This window comes from Myxocyprinus asiaticus, chromosome 18, assembly GCF_019703515.2.
Source record: "Myxocyprinus asiaticus isolate MX2 ecotype Aquarium Trade chromosome 18, UBuf_Myxa_2, whole genome shotgun sequence".
Lineage (NCBI taxonomy): Eukaryota > Metazoa > Chordata > Actinopteri > Cypriniformes > Catostomidae > Myxocyprinus > Myxocyprinus asiaticus.
The window spans coordinates 39544823-39565911 of NC_059361.1; the positions used below are offsets into that span (position 1 = coordinate 39544823).

At 40.0% G+C, this 21089-nt stretch overlaps 1 protein-coding gene across 3 annotated transcripts in view; it reads left to right on the forward strand.

Moving 5' to 3' along the window:
- The first annotated feature begins 2910 nt into the window (after positions 1-2910).
- The window catches only part of LOC127456458 (vasodilator-stimulated phosphoprotein-like), a 68711-nt gene continuing 50532 nt past the window's right edge, over positions 2911-21089 (forward strand). For 2 of the 3 annotated variants that reach the window (XM_051724974.1, XM_051724976.1), the window contains exon 1: positions 12274-12342. In XM_051724974.1, coding sequence (XP_051580934.1) covers positions 12308-12342 — 35 coding nt within the window. In that variant the 5' untranslated portion in view covers positions 12274-12307. Of the gene's footprint in view, positions 3392-12273; positions 12343-21089 lie in introns of those variants that run through there. The other variant, XM_051724975.1, reaches the window with a different exon arrangement.

The following is a 21089-nucleotide window of genomic DNA, read 5'->3' on the forward strand; positions in this document are numbered from 1 at the left end:
TGGACGAGCTCACAGATACTGTTACATCATATATCAGTTTCTGTGAGGATATGTGCATTCCTATTAGGACTTATTTAAAGTTCAACAATGACAAACTGTGGTTTACAGCAGAGCTCAGGCAGCTTCATCAGGCCAAAGAGGATGCTTACAGGGGTGGGGACAAAGTCTTGTACAATCAGGCCAGGAACACACTGAACAAGGAAATCAGAGTGGCTAAAAGAAGATACTCTGAGAAGCTGAAAAACAAGTTTTCAGCTAACAACCCTGCATCAGTATGGAGTGGCATGAAACAACTCACAAATTACAGGAATCCTACCCCCAACCCTGTGGTAGAGCAACAACTGGCTGACGACCTGAATGTGTTCTACTGCAGATTTGAAAGGCCCAATCTCACATCCCACACCCACTCTGACCTTCACTTCACACAAACACCAACACCTCCTGCTACTCAACCTGCACTTAAGATCTGTGAAGATGATGTGAGCCGGGTCTTTCGGAAACAAAAGACGAGGAAAGCTTCAGGCCCAGATGGCGTCTCACCAGCGTGTCTTCGATCCTGTGCTAAACAGCTGGCCCCCATCTTCACACAGATCTTCAATAGATCACTGGAGCAGTGTGAAGTCCCATGCTGCTTCAAACGCTCAATCATTATTCCTGTCCCAAAGAAACCAAAAATCACAGGAGTTAATGACTACAGACCTGTCGCCCTGCCGTCTGTGGTCATGAAATCATTTAAGAGACTGGTGTTGGCCCACCTGAAGAACATCACTGGACCCTTTCTAGATCCCCTTCAATTTGCTTATCGAGCAAACAGGTCTGTGATGATGCAGTCAACATGGGATTGCATCATATCCTGCAACATCTGAACAGGCCAGGGACATATGCAAGGATCCTTTTTGTGGACTTCAGTTTGGCTTTCAACACCATCATCCCAGCTATTCTCCAGAATAAATTACACCAACTCTCTGTTCCCATGTCTATCTGTCAGTGGATTACCAGCTTTCTGACGGACAGGCAGCAGCTTGTGAGACAGGGGAAACTCACTTCCAGCACCTGTACAATCAGCACTCATGCCCCCCAGGGATGTGTGCTCTGCCCACTACTCTTCTCCCTCTACACCAATGACTGCATCGCCAAGGACCCCTCTGTCAAGCTCCTGAAGTCTGCAGACGACACCACTGTCATCGGCCTCATCCGAGATGACGATGAGTCTGCATACAAAAGGGAGGTTGAACAGCTGGCTGTCTGGTGCAGTCAAAACAACCTTGAGCTGAACATGCTCAAAACGGTAGAGATGATTGTGGACTTTAGGAGGAACACCCCAACACTGACCCCCCTCACCTTTCTAAACAGCACTGTGGCAGCAGTGGAGTCATTCAGGTTCCTGGGCACTACCATCTCACAGGACCTGAAGTGGGAGACACACATTGACTCCACTGTGAAAAAGGCCCAGCAGAGATTGTACTTCCTTCGCCAGTTGAGGAAGTTCAACCTGCCACAGGCGCTGCTGATACAGTTTTACTCAGCAGTCATTGAGTCTGTCCTCTGCACTTCAATAACTGTCTGGTTTAGTTCAGCTATGAAATCAGAGATCAGAAGACTACAAAGGACAGTTCGGACTGCTGAGAGGATTATTGATTGCCCCCTGCCCCCCCTTCAAGAACTATACACTTCCAGAGTGAGGAAAAAGGCTGGAAAAATCACCCTGGACCCCACTCACCCTGCCCACTACCTTTTTGAACTGTTGCCTTTTGGCCGACGCTTCAGAGCTCTGAGCACCAGAACCGTCAGGCACAGGAACAGTTTTTTCCCTCAGGTTATCCATCTCATGAACAGTTAAATTGCCCCATTGAGCAATAACTGTGTACAATACACAGTTTAGTCTTTTTTTTATTTATCCAACACATCCAACCTCTTCTGCCATTTCATTCCTCTGAAAAAAAAAAAAAACATTTGCAATGTACATAACAAATTTGTATTTCACTGTACATCACAGATTGTATTTGCACTGTACATAACATATAACAGATTTGTATTAGATTTGCACTACGTGTGCGTATGTGTGCGTGTGTATGTACGTATGTGTACAATAATTTTTTATTATTATCTATATCTTGCTGCTGTTTTTGTATTGTTGTACACTAGAAGCTCCCATCACCAAGACAAATTCCTTGTATATGTAAGCATATTTGGCAATAAAGCTGATTCTGATTCTGAATCCTAAAAATGTATAATATCAGAAAAAAGGGGTAAGGTTAAAATTAGCCAGAAGCCTTACCAAAATCATTCTAGAACTATATTCTATTAATATCTTTGGTTTAAAATACCAGAATGTGGAGATATTTGACGTTCATGTTTGCATGCCGTTAACTCTATTTAACAGACCAACAGAAAGACAGACAAAAAGATAGATAGACTGACAGACAGAAAGACAGAGAAAATAGATAGAGTTACAGTTATGAAATAGCCTTAGCAAGACAAGAGTCTGCCCTTTTATTTCTAAAAATGTTAAGAATGTTATTTCCATCAGCTTATTATTATTATTTTTTAATTTATTTATTTTTTACCACACTATTAAACAAAATACAAAATGTTCATGACTTTTCAAAAAATGACATAAATCTCCAGTGATGCATGTACATATACTGATGGACATTGTAAGTAGACAAATAAATTAAAAAATGTTTTGCAGGATTTTACTTTCTAGAAACTCACAGGGCTAAAAGTGCCCGAAGCTGAAGAAACACCCAAAATCAAGGGATTATTTTTCAAATTTCAGTCGTATAACATCCTCATACATGAACATTTCCCATCAGCAAATCTTTATTTGAGCAGCAGAGTTAGAGTTATGGATCCCGGCCGCTAGGGACTGGAGGAGCACATTTCTCTCCTTCTTTCTCAGCTCGGGAGGGGCAGACAGACAGGAATGAAAGCGTTTTCCTCAGAGTTGAGGAGCAGGTTGGGCTTCGGTCACGAATGAATGTTACAGATCGACCGGCGGCGAACAGCAGAAACTGCGCCGCTTTGATACTTCACAAACAGCCGCGCGCATGGAGACGCAGACATGAAGCGCGACATCTGGACACTTTACCGGGATATTTAGAAAGCGTCGCGGCATGAATTCAGGATACTGATTAGAGTTGACACCAGCCCTGCTCCAGTAGCAACTCTCTCCATACTTCACCTCCAACCCCCTCCTTTACTCCGAAACCAGGAAATCATCGTGCAGTGCTGCTTATCCTTCTTCCCACAGATTAAAGAAAAACACCAGAGCCCTTCAGTGGCTTTATCGATGAGGATCACGTCGATCTCGTCGTTTTCTCTTTTGTTTTTGCCTTTGGAAGTTCAGCTTTACGTCTGAAGAGGATCTGCACTGTCGTCGAACAATGAGGTAAAGCGTGTCAAATCAGATTTGTTGCCCACGCTTTTGTGTGCAGTTTGTTTTGCCCGCTTCAATAATAATGATTGAGGTGTGTGTGTAGCACAGAGTTTAGTTTGTTTCTTCTGTAACTCGCACTTCAAGTGGATCATCATAAGGTGCAAGTGTTTTTTCTCAGTGTTTACACACAAACTCATAAAGAATGTCCATTCGTTTCGTCTGGCTTTGTGACAGCCCGTCAATCTTTTTTTTTAATTTTTTTTATATGACGTACTATTGCTGAATGGATTTGTCATCAACATTTATTCAAAACGTTGCACTCGTTTCTCATCAGATATGAATTTGAATGACTTGTTCAAAGATGATTAGCAAGTTATTTCAACTATTTTAATTTGGGAGAACGTTTACAACTTGGAACTGGTTTTGTTTTTAAACAAGATGCACCTGTAGTGTTTACTTCATATACGTTTGCATGACACACTGTATTTTACACAAACAACACCACATAATTAAACTAGTAGCCGTATGTATATCCTAAGGCGATGTGCTCATATTTGTTTATGATGCGTGTTGGAAATGCAGCTGTCAAACGCTAAATTGAATACCTGACTCTCTTTTGTGAGCCCTTCCTGCTCTTTTTCTTTTTTGGGAGTTGGCCGCGGCGGGAATTGACGAATTCTACTTGGGCGAAGGCTTTGTGTATGAATACTAATTAGGCGACGTGACGTTCACCCAATAGGGAACGTCGAGGAACCTAATTAATATTTATGACGTCAAACCGTTGACATAGTAGGATTCGTAAATTCGTGGTCAGGGATGTACCTGAAACTAACCTACATTTGCAATATGGAGCCTGATAATTCCATATCCTGCTGCGGCCTGTGCAGGTTCACCTTTATTGTTCAAGGCTACGTTGTAAATTGTTATTCTATCTACATACATTGGAGTTTAAAAGTCTGAGACCACTCCTGAAAATGCTTGTATTTTGAAAAACACTTACTGTGTTTAAATTGAAGCAAAAAGTCTGACCTTTTGTACAAAGGAGTTAACATGGTCAATGTCACAAATTTTCTTACATTTGGTTAGTGACTTAAAAATGGTGCAGAATCTTTACATCTTTATTTAACAATTACTTTTTGTAAATAATATTTTTCACAAAACTTTTCAGGTTTAAATAAAAAAGAAAATATAAATCACAGATTTTTTTATGTGTTCTCAGACAAGTAGGTGTATGCTGAGTGGAAAGTTGCAGTGGTCTTTAGTGTGTGAATAGAGCGCAACAGTTTGGTTCCAGAAGTAAAAATCCCATACATTTTTTCCTTAAACGAAACGATAACCTATAAACATTTAATGACAGACCTACCATGAGCTCCGAGGTTGTTCATCGAAGGTATATACTTCCATTGAAGGCATCAGTCTGTGTTATTTCAACTTCATTGTTTCAAAATCTTGTTTGATAGCGGAATTAATTGTGAACAACTACATTGCCCATGATCCAGCAAAGAGAGATCCACCAATCAGAGAACCGCGGCCAACAAATCCCACGAGCCCAGGAGTGACGCCCACTCCCATAACGTACTGTGAATGACGTAACCGAGTCGGTCTCCTTTCACCCTTAAACTGTTTATATTTGTACATATCGCAGTATTTTGCAAGAAACTTAAAATATATTGTTTCTATACTTGTAATCAATAAACTAAAATCAGTAGTTTTAATATTTAATATTCCCATCATTTTTAATTCAACTACGTCATTCGCGGTGCTTCATTGGATTGTAGTTAATTCCCTTTTTAAAGACGGTAAGTACACAGTCTTGTAGCATTGTCTTTCTGTCCTATTTTCAACTACTTTTTTATCTCAACAATGTTTGTAATGTTGTGATTCACTTTGGAGCTGATAGGTTTGGTTCATGGCTTACAACTCTTTTTTTGGAGGATTTTATGAAAAAAAAAAAAAGAGAGAGACCGTGGGAGTTTAAAACAGTCATTTTGCTGTGTCAACAATGAGAACAGTAGCTTGTGTGACAAATTTAACGTCAGCGCATTTTTCAGATCGATCTCACACCAAAATAAAAATGTGTTAAAATAAGCTGCAGTTTTTTTACTTCCATGCAAATTTCAGCAGTGATACTATCAGGCAACATATGCTACAAATCATGTTGAAGTTATTGTGACACACAGGAAACGAGTCTCGGGGAGGTTTGCTGGGTCCATGCTAAAGGCATTGGGGTCAGTGCTGATGTGCCACCCATGCGTTTACTGTGTCGGGTCTGCTTGCATAATAGGTGAAGAATGGAATGTTGTCACATTTACAAGTTTATTGTCCTGTCATGTTGTGGAACGTCAACATCAGAATGCAGTGGATCGCTGAGTGCCTCGTTTTGAATTGACCATGCCATCCAGTGCAACAATGGCTTCCCATACTGACCTTGTCGTTTCGGAGGCCCAGCATTGAAATTGCTCCCAGACTAAGTCATTGACCTACAGTCCCTGGGTTAAAATCACGAAATAGGAACAATGAAAGTTCCAGTGTTATTCAAACACACTATGTGCTTCTGCTTTATAAGGGTGGAGTTTGTAATTTTTTCAAAATGCTTTCTCCAATCCCAGCTTAATGTGAATAAACAACTATAAGTAAGCTGTTCTTACATTGATTTCCCCAAAACGTGTGAATATTAATCATGTTTCTATCTAAGTTACGGATTTAAATTTATACGGAAAAATCAGAATATCGCAAAAACATATATAGCGTATAAAGCAGCATTTCCATCCCTTGTGTTTAAGACCAATTCGCACTGCTCCAACAAACTTTTACAAACATCAACATTATAAATTTGGCTGCTGGATTTAGAATGTTGAGAAGCAAAACTGTCATTGTCAAACTACCCCAGCAAACATCAACAGGGTTAACACACTGACCCAACAAACGTGTTTGTTAACAGAAATGAAAATGGAAGTTGAAGCCACCGTGGCTCTTTTCTTAAATGTTATAAATTGCTTCTAGTTTAGAGTGGGCAGACAAAACGCTTTGATGATCTTCATGTTTGCTAGCATTTAGCGGCAGATGTCTTATGTCTGGGAGCAAAAGTGTGTCAAACAGTTCTGGGAGGTAGGCTTATAGTAGCCAGTCATTTTGATGACAGGCTTTGGCATTTCATAATAACCAGAGCAACATTTCAAATGCTATGCGATGATATCCACATATTGGATATATGTATGTAGCAATGTATAAAAAGCTCTGATACCAATGTATCCAAGTTTTTATGCACATTTTAGAGATTTTATTTGCATCTTGGTGTTTCCATCCGGCATTTGTTTAATCCTGAAATTTCATTAGTTTGTTTAGGTGACCTGATTTGGCTTGACATAATAACATGGGCTCAACCAATAGTGTGAGTTTGGGGTGGGGCTAGCTTTTTGACTTGACCAATGGCAGAGGAGGTGATTGTTTGAAAACATTGATCATTTTTACAATTCTGTTTTGTGCTGCTAGTGGTGCAGAAAGTACACACTTCACCTTTAAATTGAAACACGCACACAGGTGGTCCGCAGCTGGTGTTCGTCGCTTGCTGTGTAATCAGTACAGTTTGTTCGTGTTTATTTCAGAGACACAGCCTGTTGCCCTGGAAGTGCATGTGTGATTAATGTCAGACCTGTGATTCACTGCTGTTATCAGGCTGATGACTGTCAGGGACCCGCCCAGCATGTCTTTTATCTAAATGACTTCCACCCTAGTGCTGCTCTAGGCTAAAGGGTTTTAGGGTGGCACTGGTGGCTTTGCACACCATGCCAGATGCTGCAGTGCTGTCCTTGTGCTGCCAGTATTAAATTTATCGTGATCATGTGTGGTTACTGACTTTCAGTTACTGAAATGGTAGAGAGGAGTAGGGGTCAACCAGTAAGGGTTTTTCAATGACAGATGGTTACCAATTTCTTGCAAGCAGTTGAAGTTGAAGAAACAACCATATACAATTTAGTGACAACAAATGAAATGTACACAAAATTGCTGAAATTATATGAATGCTTTTTTTTCACCCTATTTGATGAAGCTGATGGTACACACAAGGTGAGTCTAGGGGTGGGTAGTATGACAAGTCTCATATCACAGTAAGAGGAAGTTTAGATCACAGTAATAATATACAGTATATCACGATACTGTAATTGTAATATGCATTATTTTTTAAATTAATGTGGCAAGCAGATTCTTTTAAATGAGCTGCGGAAATGCCACGGTAGGGCTGAGCGATAAAATGATATAGATATTTATCGGAAAAAAATTCCAATATCGATGATTAAACTTTTGAGTAATTTTCGATATTTAGCCTATATTATACATCTAGACGATCGGATCAGGTACGTGTTGCTAAAAATGGATTTTTGTTGAGGAAAACACAATTCCAGTGTGGATGAGAGGCGAAAACGTAGCAAAATCAATGGATTTTTAAATAAAAATTGATTGGTGTGGATGTGGCCTAATACTGGCATAGTAATACAGACATGCTATTTATATTTGTGAACAATATGAACAGTTGTCATGACTGTATGTCATTCATTATGCTATGGGGATGGGGAAGGCATATGTCCTCTTGGTCTTCACAATATTGACTGAGATGTATTGAACGCATTGATAAACACTGAGCAGAAGTTTTGCCCATATAGTTTATGGGATGGACTTTACATTGATTTCTACCTTCTTGGCAGGCTGCTCCATCACCAATGTTACTTAAGAATGTTAATTTATTGTTTATAAAGACTACTACATTAATGGTAAAATTATAGTGCCAGATGAAAGAAGAACATTAAGACAAGGGCTGAGATAGAAATGCAAAATGCCAATGGAACAGTAATGCAAAAACCAGGTCATGAAAATTAAATGATATTGGATATTTATGGCTTGTTAGAGAACCTCAGGAAGTCCTGCATTTATGGATAAATGATAAACTGGCTAAAACCACAGTACGGTGACTCACCAAAACAGGCAAATCATTCATTTGCATGACGTAATACAAATACTGGTGTTTCTTCTTGCTTACAAGCTGGTGTGAATACATATATGGCGGTGAGATGCTTAGTTTAAAGGGTTTAAAGTTGTGCGAAATGTGGAGTACAGCTAGTTTTAATTCCATAATATGACATATTTCCAAGTGAAACAGGATTAAAGATTACAAAGACAAAATTTTTGTTTTTCTTTGGAATATCATGAATTATTGAATCACTCACAATATGACCTGGAAGATGTTTAAGTAATTCAGGTCAATTTTAATTTCATGAAATGTATGTTGATTTCTGGCTCTTATTCTGGGTCTTCAAAACCTGTGCCAGTCATTTGGTAATTCTTGATTTGTGGTGTAAATGGGCAGTCTCTTAAGATAAAATATGGTTTGTTATTGCTATGTTGCTAATGTGTATCTTCTCACACAATTGCAGCAATGGCTTATGGGAAAGGGGTAATGTTTAGGTCAGCTACTAGCCTATATCTCATTTTGCCTCCAACCCCAAGTGGATGTCACTGAATGTAAATACTTGAGGTATGTTTGCAGGAAACATTTGCTGCCAAGAAAAAGAGCATGGAAAGAGGCCTGGACTTTAGAACTTAATTCAAGCATATTTAAAGACACAGAGTACATTCCATCATACACCACAACTCGTGTTCAGAATGGAATATTTGCTTACTAGTTACTAAATACTCTGCTGTATACATTGCATACTGCCTACTGTTTCTGAAATATAGTAAATTAAACAGTGGCCAGTATTCCACAATAAATTTTTCATACAGTGAAAAACTAAGTTGTGCATAGCATGCATTAATTCGTACTGAAGAAATAGAAAGGATAGTATGGCAGTATGCTATTTAGAAATGTATCATAGTCATACCTGTTTCTTTTCCATTGAGTGTTGTTGTTCATCATGTAGCAGACTTTGAGTAATTATAGCCTAGTCTTTCTTGCCTTAACTTGTCCTGATTCTCGTTGGTGTTTTTTATCGTAAATCTTACAAAATGCAGCTCTAATGCTAACCATGAATCACCCACAGGTATTGAAATCTCAAATGGATATTGATCTAACTGAGGCACTACTATTCAAATGGCTTAATAAAGATGAAGAATATCTGCTTTGAATAAGACAAAGGCATTATTATACATGCAGCCTCTGCATTCTAGTCTCAGCAAATGCTTTACTTTGATATACAAATCTTATTGCATACAGTCAGTCACAGCGGGCTTTGAAAACTACAATACTAGTTTTCTCTGAAGAAAATGTGCTTGTCCTTGCAAACGTCACCGTCACGATACTAGGGTGTACAGAGTGGTTTTCACACTTTGCCATGCTGTTGCTAAGGTGTTCTTGGTGGTTGCTAGGTCGTAATTTACTGGCCCAAGTCAAAAGAGCTCACGTACAAGTCTCTATGATATTCTGGTCCCTGCAGGTCTAGGGAATGTTTTCACTAGAGGTCGGCCAATAGTGGATTTTGGTGTTACCGAAAACTAAGGTGGTGGAAAATGCAGATAGTTTTAAAATCTATTTACTATCGATTTGCACAGACATAGAGGCTACACGAGTCCAAAATGAATAGAATCCTAGATGCAGTTAATTGTTCAACCAAAATCTCAATTGGCAATAAACAGAAAAAAATAGGTTTTGGTGCATAAAGTGGGACTTTTAACTGTAAACAAGCCCAAAACACACAAGGGGCTCTTATTTTGAAAAGACAGAGACTTGGCTCCATTACAGTGCTCTATATTTAAGTATTTCACCAGAAATAGTCCATATAGTCACATTTTTCTTGCATACCCTTGCTTGGTTGTTAAACAAAGTCATTCTAACTGTAGAATCCTTCAGCACCAGCCACAGAAGAACACTAAGGAATAATAATTAAAAAAAGGCAACTATTGGCACCGATTAATCGGTAAAACCAACATATTGGTCTACCTCTAATTTTCACCTGTTTTATCATATGCCAGCTGGAAATTGTAAGTCCAACCTGGTCTCATGTAAAGTCCTAATAATAGTACGAGATGGCGAAATCATAGGAGTTGGCTTGTACAAAAATTTGCAACTTTTACTCCTTTAGAGAAAAACAAACAAACCAATGGACAATGTTATCATGATGTTTCCTAAGTTTAACCCATAACCCAAACCAAACCATGATTTGAATAGGAAAATCACTGTTGTATACCACAGAAGGAAACATTACTGTTTAGAACTAGATGAGGGAAGCGTACTACAGGTTATTGACATAAATCACTCATTTTGTGATGAGGAGGAGGCATGGCCAGGCCGTGAGGACGCACACCTGGCTCTAAATTGTCCTAATCAGCCGGGAGGGGGATAAAGACGAGCCGGGGGCACCAGTTAGAAAGAGAGAGACACACGTGGCCGCTGTGTATGTGTGTCTGTATACGTTTATGTTTCTTTAAGTTGATTCATGTAATTAAAGTTATGTTGACCGTTCTGCCGGTTCCCGCTGCCTCCTTGCCCATATTGTGAACATTGTTACACTGGTGCTGAAACCCAGGAAGGAGGAGGGATGAGCTGTCATGAAGTCCTCGCCGCTGCCGTCCGCCGGGAAGTGGAGGAGCCGCGGCTGTCCGGCAGGGGATGGAGGAGTCGCTGCCGGCTGCCGGGAGTCGGAGGAATCACTGCCATCCGCCATCAAGCGGAGGAGCCATTACCATCTGCCAGGGGTCGGAGGACTCCCTGCCGTCCGCCAGGGGAGGAGCAGCTGTCATCCACCAGAGGGCAGAGGAGTGGCTGAGGACCAGGCGACGGAGTGTCCGGGTACCGGAGAACAAGGTTTTTCTCTCCCCCTCTGTCCTCTCCCCTCTCCCTCCCCTCGTCTCTCCCAGGGCTCCAGAGAGGCGGGGAAGACCTGCCGGTAGAAGGACGGCCGGAAGGGCAACACCTCCCTTCCAGGAGGTTTCCCTGGCCTGAATCGGGCGGTGGAGGAGTGTGACGAGGAGGAGGGCGTGGCCAGGTCATGAGGACGCACGCCCGGTGCTGAATTGTCCTAATCAGCCAGGAGGGGAATAAAGACAAGCCGGGGGCACCAGTTTGAGAGAGAGAGAGAGATACACGTGGTCACTGTGTGTGTGTGTGTGTGTGTGTGTGTGTGTGTGTGTGTGTGTGTGTGTGTGTGTGTGTGTGTGTGTGTGTCTATGCGTTTGTTTCTTTAAGTTGATTTATGTCATTAAAGTTATGATGACCGTTCTACCGGTTCCCGCCACCTCCTTGCCCATCTTGTCAACATTGTTACACATTTGTATTGCAGAAATATGTAATAACCAAATTTGTTCATAGACGTTTCCTTTCTTAACATAAAGGGTTATATTTGAGGCTAGCTAAAATGTTATGCCTGTATATGTATTGTTGATCTGTATGGGAATAAAAGGTGTACTTTCACCATCTTGTATGAATTAGCCTATTAGGAGTTGTCTTGAGACTTTGTTGGTATGTCTGATTGCTTAAACACACCTCTCCTCAATAAGCCACACAATTTGTAGGGATCATTCATGTTGGTTGCACAAATGCCACAGGGCAAATTACGCATCAAATTTGTTTAACAACACATTTTTTCAACTCCCAGTGTTGAGTGGAGTCCAGAGTGATTTTTCCAGCCCTTTTTGTCACTCTGGAAATGTACAGTTCTTGAAGGGAGGGCAGGGGGCAAACAGTAATCCACTCAGCAGTCCGAACTGTCCTTTGTAGTCTTCTGATGTCCGATTTCGTAACTGAACCAAACCAGACAGTTATAGAAATGCTGAGGACATACTCAATGACTGCTGAGTAGAACTGTATCAGCAGCGCCTATGGCAGGTTGGACTTCCTCAACTAGAGAAGGAAGTACAACCTCTGCTGGGCCTTTTTCACAATGGAGTCAATGTGTGTCTCCCACTTCAGGTCCTGTGAGATGGTAGAGCCCAGGAACCTGAATGACTCCACTGCTGCCACAGTGCTGTTCAGAATGGTGAGCGGGGTCAGTGTTGTTCCTCCTGAAGTCCACAATCATCTCCACTGTTTTGAGGGTGTTGAGCTCCAGGTTGTTTTGACTGCACCAGACAGCCAGCTGTCCAACCTTCCTTCTGTATGCAGACTCATTGTCATCCTGGATGAGGCCGTTGACAGTAGTGTCGTCTGCAAAGGAGCTTGACAGAGGGGTCCTTGGCAGTGCAGTCGTTTGTGTACAGGGAAAAGGGTAGTGTGGAGAGCACACATCTCTGGAGGGCACCAGTGCTGATTGTACATGTGCTGAAAGTGAATTTCCCCAGTCTCACTAACTGCTGCCTATCTGTCAGAAAGCTGGTGATCCACTGACAGATAGAGGTGGGAACAGTGAGTTTGTTTAATTTAGTCAGGAGAATAGCTGGGATGATGATGTTGAAAACCGAACTGAGCTTCACAAAAAGGATCCTTGCATATGTCCCTGGTCTGTCCAGATGTTGCAGGATATGATGCAATCCCATGTTGATAACATCATCCACAGACCTGTTTGCTCTAAGCAAATTGAAGGGGATCCAGAAAGGGTCCAGTGATGTCCTTCAGGTGGGCCAACACCAGTCACTCAAATGACTTCATGACCACAGACTTCAGAGTGATGGGTCTGTAGTCATTAAGTCCTGTGATTACATGTCGTAGTACGCCATTACGCTTGTTTGTTTAATTTTTTTACACACATTAATCCTGAAGGTTCAAGTACACAGCCAGTGATGTCATAAGGACCAGCTGTTTTGTAGCGAATGGTCGTTTTTAAAGAGAGAGAGGCTGTTATGTGGGGTTAATGGAGCTTATGATGGAGTATTGTGTGATTGGTCTTTATTAGGACAGGTCTCATGTCTCTTAAGTGTGTCCAGACAGATGTTAAGAGATCCAATAGCACTGTACATCTGTGTGGCATCACTTCCATGGACAGGGTTCCCTCGGTTGTGGAAAATGTGGAAATATCAGTGGATTTGGCCTGGGAAAAAGTTATTAATGGTTATTGTAATGGATGGTTATTATGGAAATTCATACAAATCTTACAAGTCATGGAATTTCTGTAGTGAATGTATGTTTCTAGCTATGCTCGGCTCTAAAATATTTCAGTCTGTGCTAGGGTTGCCACGGTGTACGGTGTTAACGGTTTTACTCTGTACAAGGGACAACACCTGTGTGAAATTTTATACCGGGTAAAAGGGGGAAACATTATGAATGGAACTTCCAATATCAGTACAATAGCCTAATGAATAGAATAGCCTTAAATAATGAAAAGTTGCCTAATGAAGAGTTTGCGACCCATGATAAATGAACGTAAATAATGCATTGAAAGCCAGATGTTCTTTACCAACTTATCAAATTACACAGGCAGCAAAGTACTCGCTCTGACAGAAGACGTTTAATTTCAGGTAGTGAATATAATGTGCACTGTGGGTAACTGTAAGACGTCTCTGATTCGGAATGACACAAGAAATGCTGTTAGACCTCAGCTGGGGGGTTGATGATGTAATTGGATATTGTTATTTTTATATAAAAATATCATGAACATATTTCTTGCATATCGCCCCATAGGAGGGAACAAAACAAATTTATTCACACACATTCAAGGTCATTACCCTTCCAAAGCAGCTAAACTGGGTCCTGGGATGAAAGGTAATAAAACACCAACGTTAAACCCGCAAAAACCCACAATAAGTGATGTATTTGTCCAGACAATGAAAAACCCGACCGGTAGCCCATGATGGAGAGAATGCATGGACGAAGTAGGCTCGTTGCTAAAGAGATGTTGCCCTTTACAACTGTTAAAAAAGCCATCTTTCAAAAAGTTGAACAACACACATTTTAATTGCACTTAATTTTTTTTCAGTTTCATTCAAATTTTTAATTAAAATAAATAACGTTCAAAGTTTGAAATCAAGTTGCCTTGCGTTATTGTGTAGGCTGTTGCTTAACGAAAATTACCCCATAGTACCACTTAGCATCCAACCAGCAGTAATACTGGTGTTAGTCGGTTTGAAAGGGAACACCACACTGGTGTGAAAATTATGATATCGTGGCTAGTCTAATCTGTGCCTCGCTGTAACCTAGATTGCTTTCTTTTTTTTTTTTTTTTTTTAAGAAAAGGAAGTACAAGTCGAATTTATTTTTCTGGTAATCAACATTACGCCACAAATGCCATCGATTTGAGCTTGGCTTGTATTGAACCCAGAATATTCCTTTAACAAGTTCTTCCTAATCTTGACTTGTTAAGGACACGTCCCACTCTGTGTTCCTGCATTGACTGATAGCTGCGCAAATATATCTACCACAATATAAATGGTATAGCAAAATCTCTATCAAATTATTTCTACAAACGAGTGGAAAAGCCATGGAAATTCATTGTTCAAAACTGGTTTGAAACCTGCATGGACTGGTAACAGGTGAATAACATGTAGGCCTATTTTACATCAGAAAGAGTCAAGCTTTGAGGAAAGGTCAGCTTGAAACTCATTCTCTTTGTGTATGAGAGCCATTAATTGTTTGGAAATGGCTCATTGGGTGGGGAAAACATTTGTGGATGGAGATGCAGAGCTATTTAGTTTAGTTTAGTATTTTCCCTTTCCCTAGTTTTTCTCTTAGTCAAATGCTTATTCCAGTGCTCAGTCTACAATACAAATTGCTGGTGTGATGGGAGGCTCCTTAAGTGTGGCAGTCAAATCTAGTAAAATGGCCAGTCAGAGATAAATTGGTCTGTTGTGAGCTGTCTGGTGCCTGGCCTCAGTGCTGGCCATGGCTCTCGCTGTCCAGACCAGACATTTCATCCACTACAGATCTCCAGTAATACTGTAAATTTACATTTACTGGATTATCAACTCCAGGAATGTTGTATTCAGTTTGTCTTTTAAAGGCTTTTTAGCTCAGTCCTCTTTGATATAAGCGTCCCTGGAGTATTGCAGAAAAGCATGTTTGGACAACATGGAGCTGAGCGATTTGCTGCCTCTTCTTGACTTCCCCTCCCATGTGAAGGAAAAATATCTGTCAGAGGGATGTGCACCAACCTGTAAAAGGAATTAAGAGCAAAAAAATTGTCGTGTTCGATTGGCCAAATATGGACATGCAGAGTGCCAGTCAGGGAAGTGATGGAGGAGGAGGAGGAATGTGTTGGTTTCGTTGGTTTCATTTGGAAGACTGCCTCCAAATGATGAGGAAGCAATTTCTTAAAGGAATAGTTCACGTCATGTTGTTCTAAACCTGTATGCCTTTATTTCTTTATTCCGTGGAACACAAAATATGATTTTTTTTTAAGAATATCCTGTCCGCTAATGAAAGTGAACGGGGACTGATGCTGTCAAACTCTAAAATTACCGAAAAGGTTGAATGTAGTTTTTAGTTCTCAACTCAAATATGGTGTCATTAGACATGTCGTATCAGATCATGAGACATGTGAGAACCAATTACATTTAATTTGTTTTTCATTTTGATCTAGCCTGACATGTTTGATTTGAGAGCTACTGCGAAGTTGAGGATTGTAAGTAATTTTTCAGTCTGTAATGTCCAATTTAATGGTACATTTGTGGTGGAAAATTTAACTTTTTTGTCTTTTTGGAGTTTGATAGACCCAGTCCCCATTCACTTTCACTGTATGGAAAAGAGTGTCAAGTATGTTCAAACATTCACCTTTTGTTTTCCACTGAAAAGGAGAGTTTGAAATGGCATTTGAGGATGAGTATATCATGACAGAATTGTTTTTATGTTTGGGTAAACTATACCTTTGAGGAATGGAAAAAACACATGACGTCAAATTCTGTTTCATAAAAAAAACAAAAAAACAAAACAATTAAGCATGCTTTTTTGCTTGGGTTTTCTAAGAATGAGGAATGAGAAAAAATAATGAATAGCTAAGATATTTTGCCTACCTGGTTTAGTACTTCTTACAGAGAAAGACTCCAAAAGCTGTAGCCCACAGCACTAACAACAAGCCAGGGCTTGTGAGAGAAGAGAAAAGCAAGAGGAAAATTACTTTAATTAGAGCAAAGTGAAGCTAAACTCTGCAGATTTACCCTGCCTCTCTTCTTGACAAGCATCACAGATTTTCTTTTAAAATTCAGCTTTGGGTGACATATTAAACTCTTAATATTGTCTTAAATTGCTTTTGAATTGATTCAAATTGGGCCTAACAAATGAATTGTGCTAAAGTACTTCTTAAAGATTAGATTAGATCCTGTTTGGCAAGTTCCAGACACAAAACGACATGATAATGCTACAGTAAATCATGGTGGCATCTCGAAGCTTGACATTAGTCACATTCTTAGATTACAATAAACAAACTAGATAGGTAAAGTTTGTCAAGACAAAATTTGACATTGACTCGGCTAAGTTTAAACTAGTTTAAAAAGTTTTAAGTTTATACAGCAGTGGTGCGCATGCTCTCTAGAGTGCTCAGGTCTCTTTTTGAATGCAGCTGCGGGCTTTAACGGACAAATTCGCTTCTTGGTCGGAATGCCCCTCTTGACGCGATATTAATGTAAACTCAATCAATATTATGCAAGAACATAAATAGAGGGGACAAAAATGTTATAACTCAAGATATCCGATCTGTGCAATGTGTAAATGCAGCCTAGTAGACCTTAATATTGATCAAACAACAATATTGGATAACTTTAGTAGCTTTAAGCTCAGTACTTTCCAATTACAGGTCTGCTTTCCATTCAAACTCTTACGGCATTGAATCAGTATTAATTTAAATCTAATAATTACACAGTCAAGATTATGGCAATAATTTAAGTAGTTTTGTCTTGCATGAGATTACTTTTTTTAATGTTTTTACATTTAAATGTTTTTTTTTGGTTTAATTTAGTGACCGACCGATATATCGGTTGGCCGATATTAGCCTTTCACCGATATATCGGTATCTGTGTATATGTCTACCGATATGCACAGATATGAAAACTTTTTTTTGTCAGAACATATAATGCAGAAAACAATGCTTTAGAATTGGTGTCATAACGTAGTTTGTCAAGCAGGGCGACTCCGACTCCATTGTTTACAGAGCTGACTCTGAGCTGACGGTGGTTCTGCAGACAGGGCGGAGTTAAGTGGTGCGGAGTTAAGCGATGCAGTGTTAAACAGTGTCTTCTCGATAAGTTGCTAACTAGTTTGTGAAGTACATACTGGAAAGTTAATAAACAATGACCCCATAATTTTCCCTTTTCAATATTACTAATATAACGTTAACCTTGTCCCTGACAACAATGTCACTCATGTTTATCACATCTATTTGTTATGTTATCCAGCTATAGTTTGTCAGTGCAGTAAGTAATGTAGCAGATTGAAAGGTAAACATCAGAGCATCTTTTTGCAGCTCAGCAGACAACGGTGCGGTGGTGGATTGTGTCTGTCTGAGTGTTGATTTCACACTATGTTGTTACCTAGTTGGTGAGACGCAATGTTGGAAAGTAAATAAAGTCCATCTTTTGCTCTCTGTGACATTGAGCTTATAGCTAACTAGCTAACCACGTAGCTACTCTCATTGTTGTCAGCTGAGTGGAAGCTAATGTGTAAACATGTATTCACCAAACTGTTTTGTTTAGGATTCACAGTTTGGTACCCCCTTCAACCGAACAATTCCAGTCGTTGCATTTATAAAATGTAATATTTAAAAGTCTGGTTTTCCACCGTTGATAGTTTCCCCGTTGCCGCTGTTTTTCTCTTGTCTCGGCAGGTGTAAACGCTTCTTGTTTTATGACCTGCCCCTAATTGACTCGGCAGTATTAAAATAGTCAGCATTTGACTGATACTAAACAGTACTACTGATGTTTATTTAGCTATTTATTTTATTTGAATTTATTCTTTATTTTAATGGTCAGCATTTGACTGATACTAAACATACAGTACTGATGTTTATTTAGCTATTTATTGTATTTTTATTTATTCTTTATTTAATGGTCAGCAACTGACTGATACTAAACATAAAGTACTGGGTAGGGCTGCACGATTTAGACAAAAAAATAAAAAAATATTTCTATTGCGATTTGAACTGCGATTATGGAAAATAAATGGTAATGTTTTTCACATATTCAACTGCCAAAAGGCTACTGGGGTATTCACACTTGAGTCCTCTAAAAAAAAAAAAAAAAAAAAAAATTCATTTCACCCACGAACAAATAAATATATAAAGAGTGAAACAAAGAAAAAACACTATCTTCTTCATATTAAAATTGTACCCATCCACCGTGTACCTGTTTTTGTCCAGTTTGTGATAGGGTGATAGACTATCCACTCATCATCATCATTGGTTTTTGAAACCCAGTCAACTTGAATATTAGTGATGCGCCAATCAGGATTTTAACATCAGACACCGATTTCCAATTTTCTTTTCATGTAATCGTCCGATGCTGATAATTTAAATTTCCTTGTTGGTTATATATATTGCCAAAAGTATTCGCTCATCTGCCTTTAGACGCATATGAACTTAAGTGACATCCCATTCTTAATCCATAGGGTTTAATATGACGTCGGCCCACCCTTTGCAGCTATAACAGCTTCAACTCTTCTGGGAAGGCTTTCCACAAGGTTTAGGAGTGTGTTTATGGGAATTTTTGACCATTCTTCCAGAAGCGCATTTGTGAGGTTAGACACTGATGTTGGACGAGAAGGCCTGGCTCGCAGTCTTCGCTCTAATTCATCCCAAAGGTGCTCTATCGGGTTGAGGTCAGGACTCTGTGCAGGCCAGTCAAGTTCTTCCACACCAAACTCGCTCATCCATGTCTTTATGGACCTTGCTTTGTGCACTGGTGCGCAGTCATGTTGGAACAGGAAGGGGCCATCCCCAAACTGTTCCCACAAAGTTGGGAGCATGGAATTGTCCAAAATCTCTTGGTATGCTGAAGCATTCAGAGTTCCTTTCACTGGAACTAAGGGGCCAAGCCCAGCTCCTGAAAAACAGCCCCACACCATAATCCCCCCTCCACCAAACTTCACAGTTGGCACAATGCAGTCAGACAAGTACCGTTCTCCTGGCAACCGCCAAACCCAGACTCGTCCATCAGATTGCCAGATGGAGAAGCGTGATTCGTCACTCCAGAGAACGCGTCTCCACTGCTCTAGAGTCCAGTGGCAGCGTGCTTTACACCACTGCATCCGACGCTTTGCATTGCACTTGGTGATGTATGGCTTGGATGCAGCTGCTCGGCCATGGAAACCCATTCCATGAAGCTCCCTATGCACTGTTCTTGAGCTAATCTGAAGGCCACATGAACTTTGGAGGTCTGTAGCGATTGACTCTGCAGAAAGTTGGCGACCTCTGCGCACTATGCGCCTCAGCATCCGCTGACCCTGCTCTGTCATTTTACGTGGCCTGTCATTTTACGAGTTGCTGTCATTCCCAATCACTTCCACTTTGTTATAATACCACTGACAGTTGACTGTGGAATATTTAGTAGCGAGGAAATTTCACGACTGGACTTGTTGCACAGGTGGCATCCTATCACAGTACCACGCTGGAATTCACTGAGCTCCTGAGAGCGGCCCATTCTTTCACAAATGTTTGTAGAAGCAGTCTGCATGCCTAGGTGCTTCATTTTATACACCTGTGGCCATGGAAGTGATTGGAACACCTGAATTCAATTATTTGGATGGGTGAGCGAATACTTTTGGCAATATAGTGTAGCTGTTGCCTTGTTTTTGCTGTCAAAAATACTGTTAGTCAGTTGAATAATTAAATAAACACAAAGTATTCCATTTTACTCTTTACTCTAGGCCTTAAAAACAAGAAGGCTTATACAAACTATTCTCTACTGTATATAATATTAGTCCTAAAGAATGAGGCTTAATGTTAAACTGAAGTTGAAGTGTAATTAAACTTAAAGTGAATGTCTTGGTTAGTTTGTCACCATTTCATTTAATTATTGTTATTCATTATTATATTTAATTTAACAATGCATTATATTTTATTTTCTAAATATTTATATACAGTAGATTTATTATGTATGTTGGATGTTGGTAATATTAGTTCCGCTTTCACTTGTTTGCCGCTGGGAGTGTAATGAGGGTGACGCTCTCGTGAGGTAAACAAATGACAGGAGAATAGAGGAAGAGCGCATGTTTTTTGGACTCTACATGTGCTACTGTTTATGCTGTTTGTTCAGTAATCAAGCTGTTTGAATTATACCCCATCTTGTATGCCGCACTTTTATTATGATACCTGTACCTGGCGGAGACTGAGATGCTGCTACCGCAGATAATAATAAAAACCGTTTCATGCAGGACATGCTGTTTTAGTGTAAATAAAACGCTTAGCACACGTAAGCAAACCGAACTCTGAGCACTTCAGAATCAGAATGAGCTTTATTGCCAAGTATGCTTACACATACAAGGAATTTGACTTGGTGACAGAAGCTTCCAGTGCACAAACAATACAACAACAAGACGGAGTTAATAGAAAATGTAATACAGATTAAGAATAAATGAATACTTCTGTTACTGTAAGCATGATATGGAGTTGTGGAGCACAGAACCGCCCTGAAAACACTGTAATAATGCTCTTAACTTAATATAGACTGGACAGAGCAGTGTGAGCAGACTGTTTATTTATTTAATTAAATCGCAACCCTTTGGGATGTAATAATCGCACAAGGTCATATCGCGGTTTCGATTTTATTTCGATTAATTGTTCAGCCCTAGTGCTGCGGGGTATTCCAGAAAGCAGGTTAAGTGACTTAACCGGGGTAAGTTTACTCAGAATAAGCGGATAACCTCAGCTTT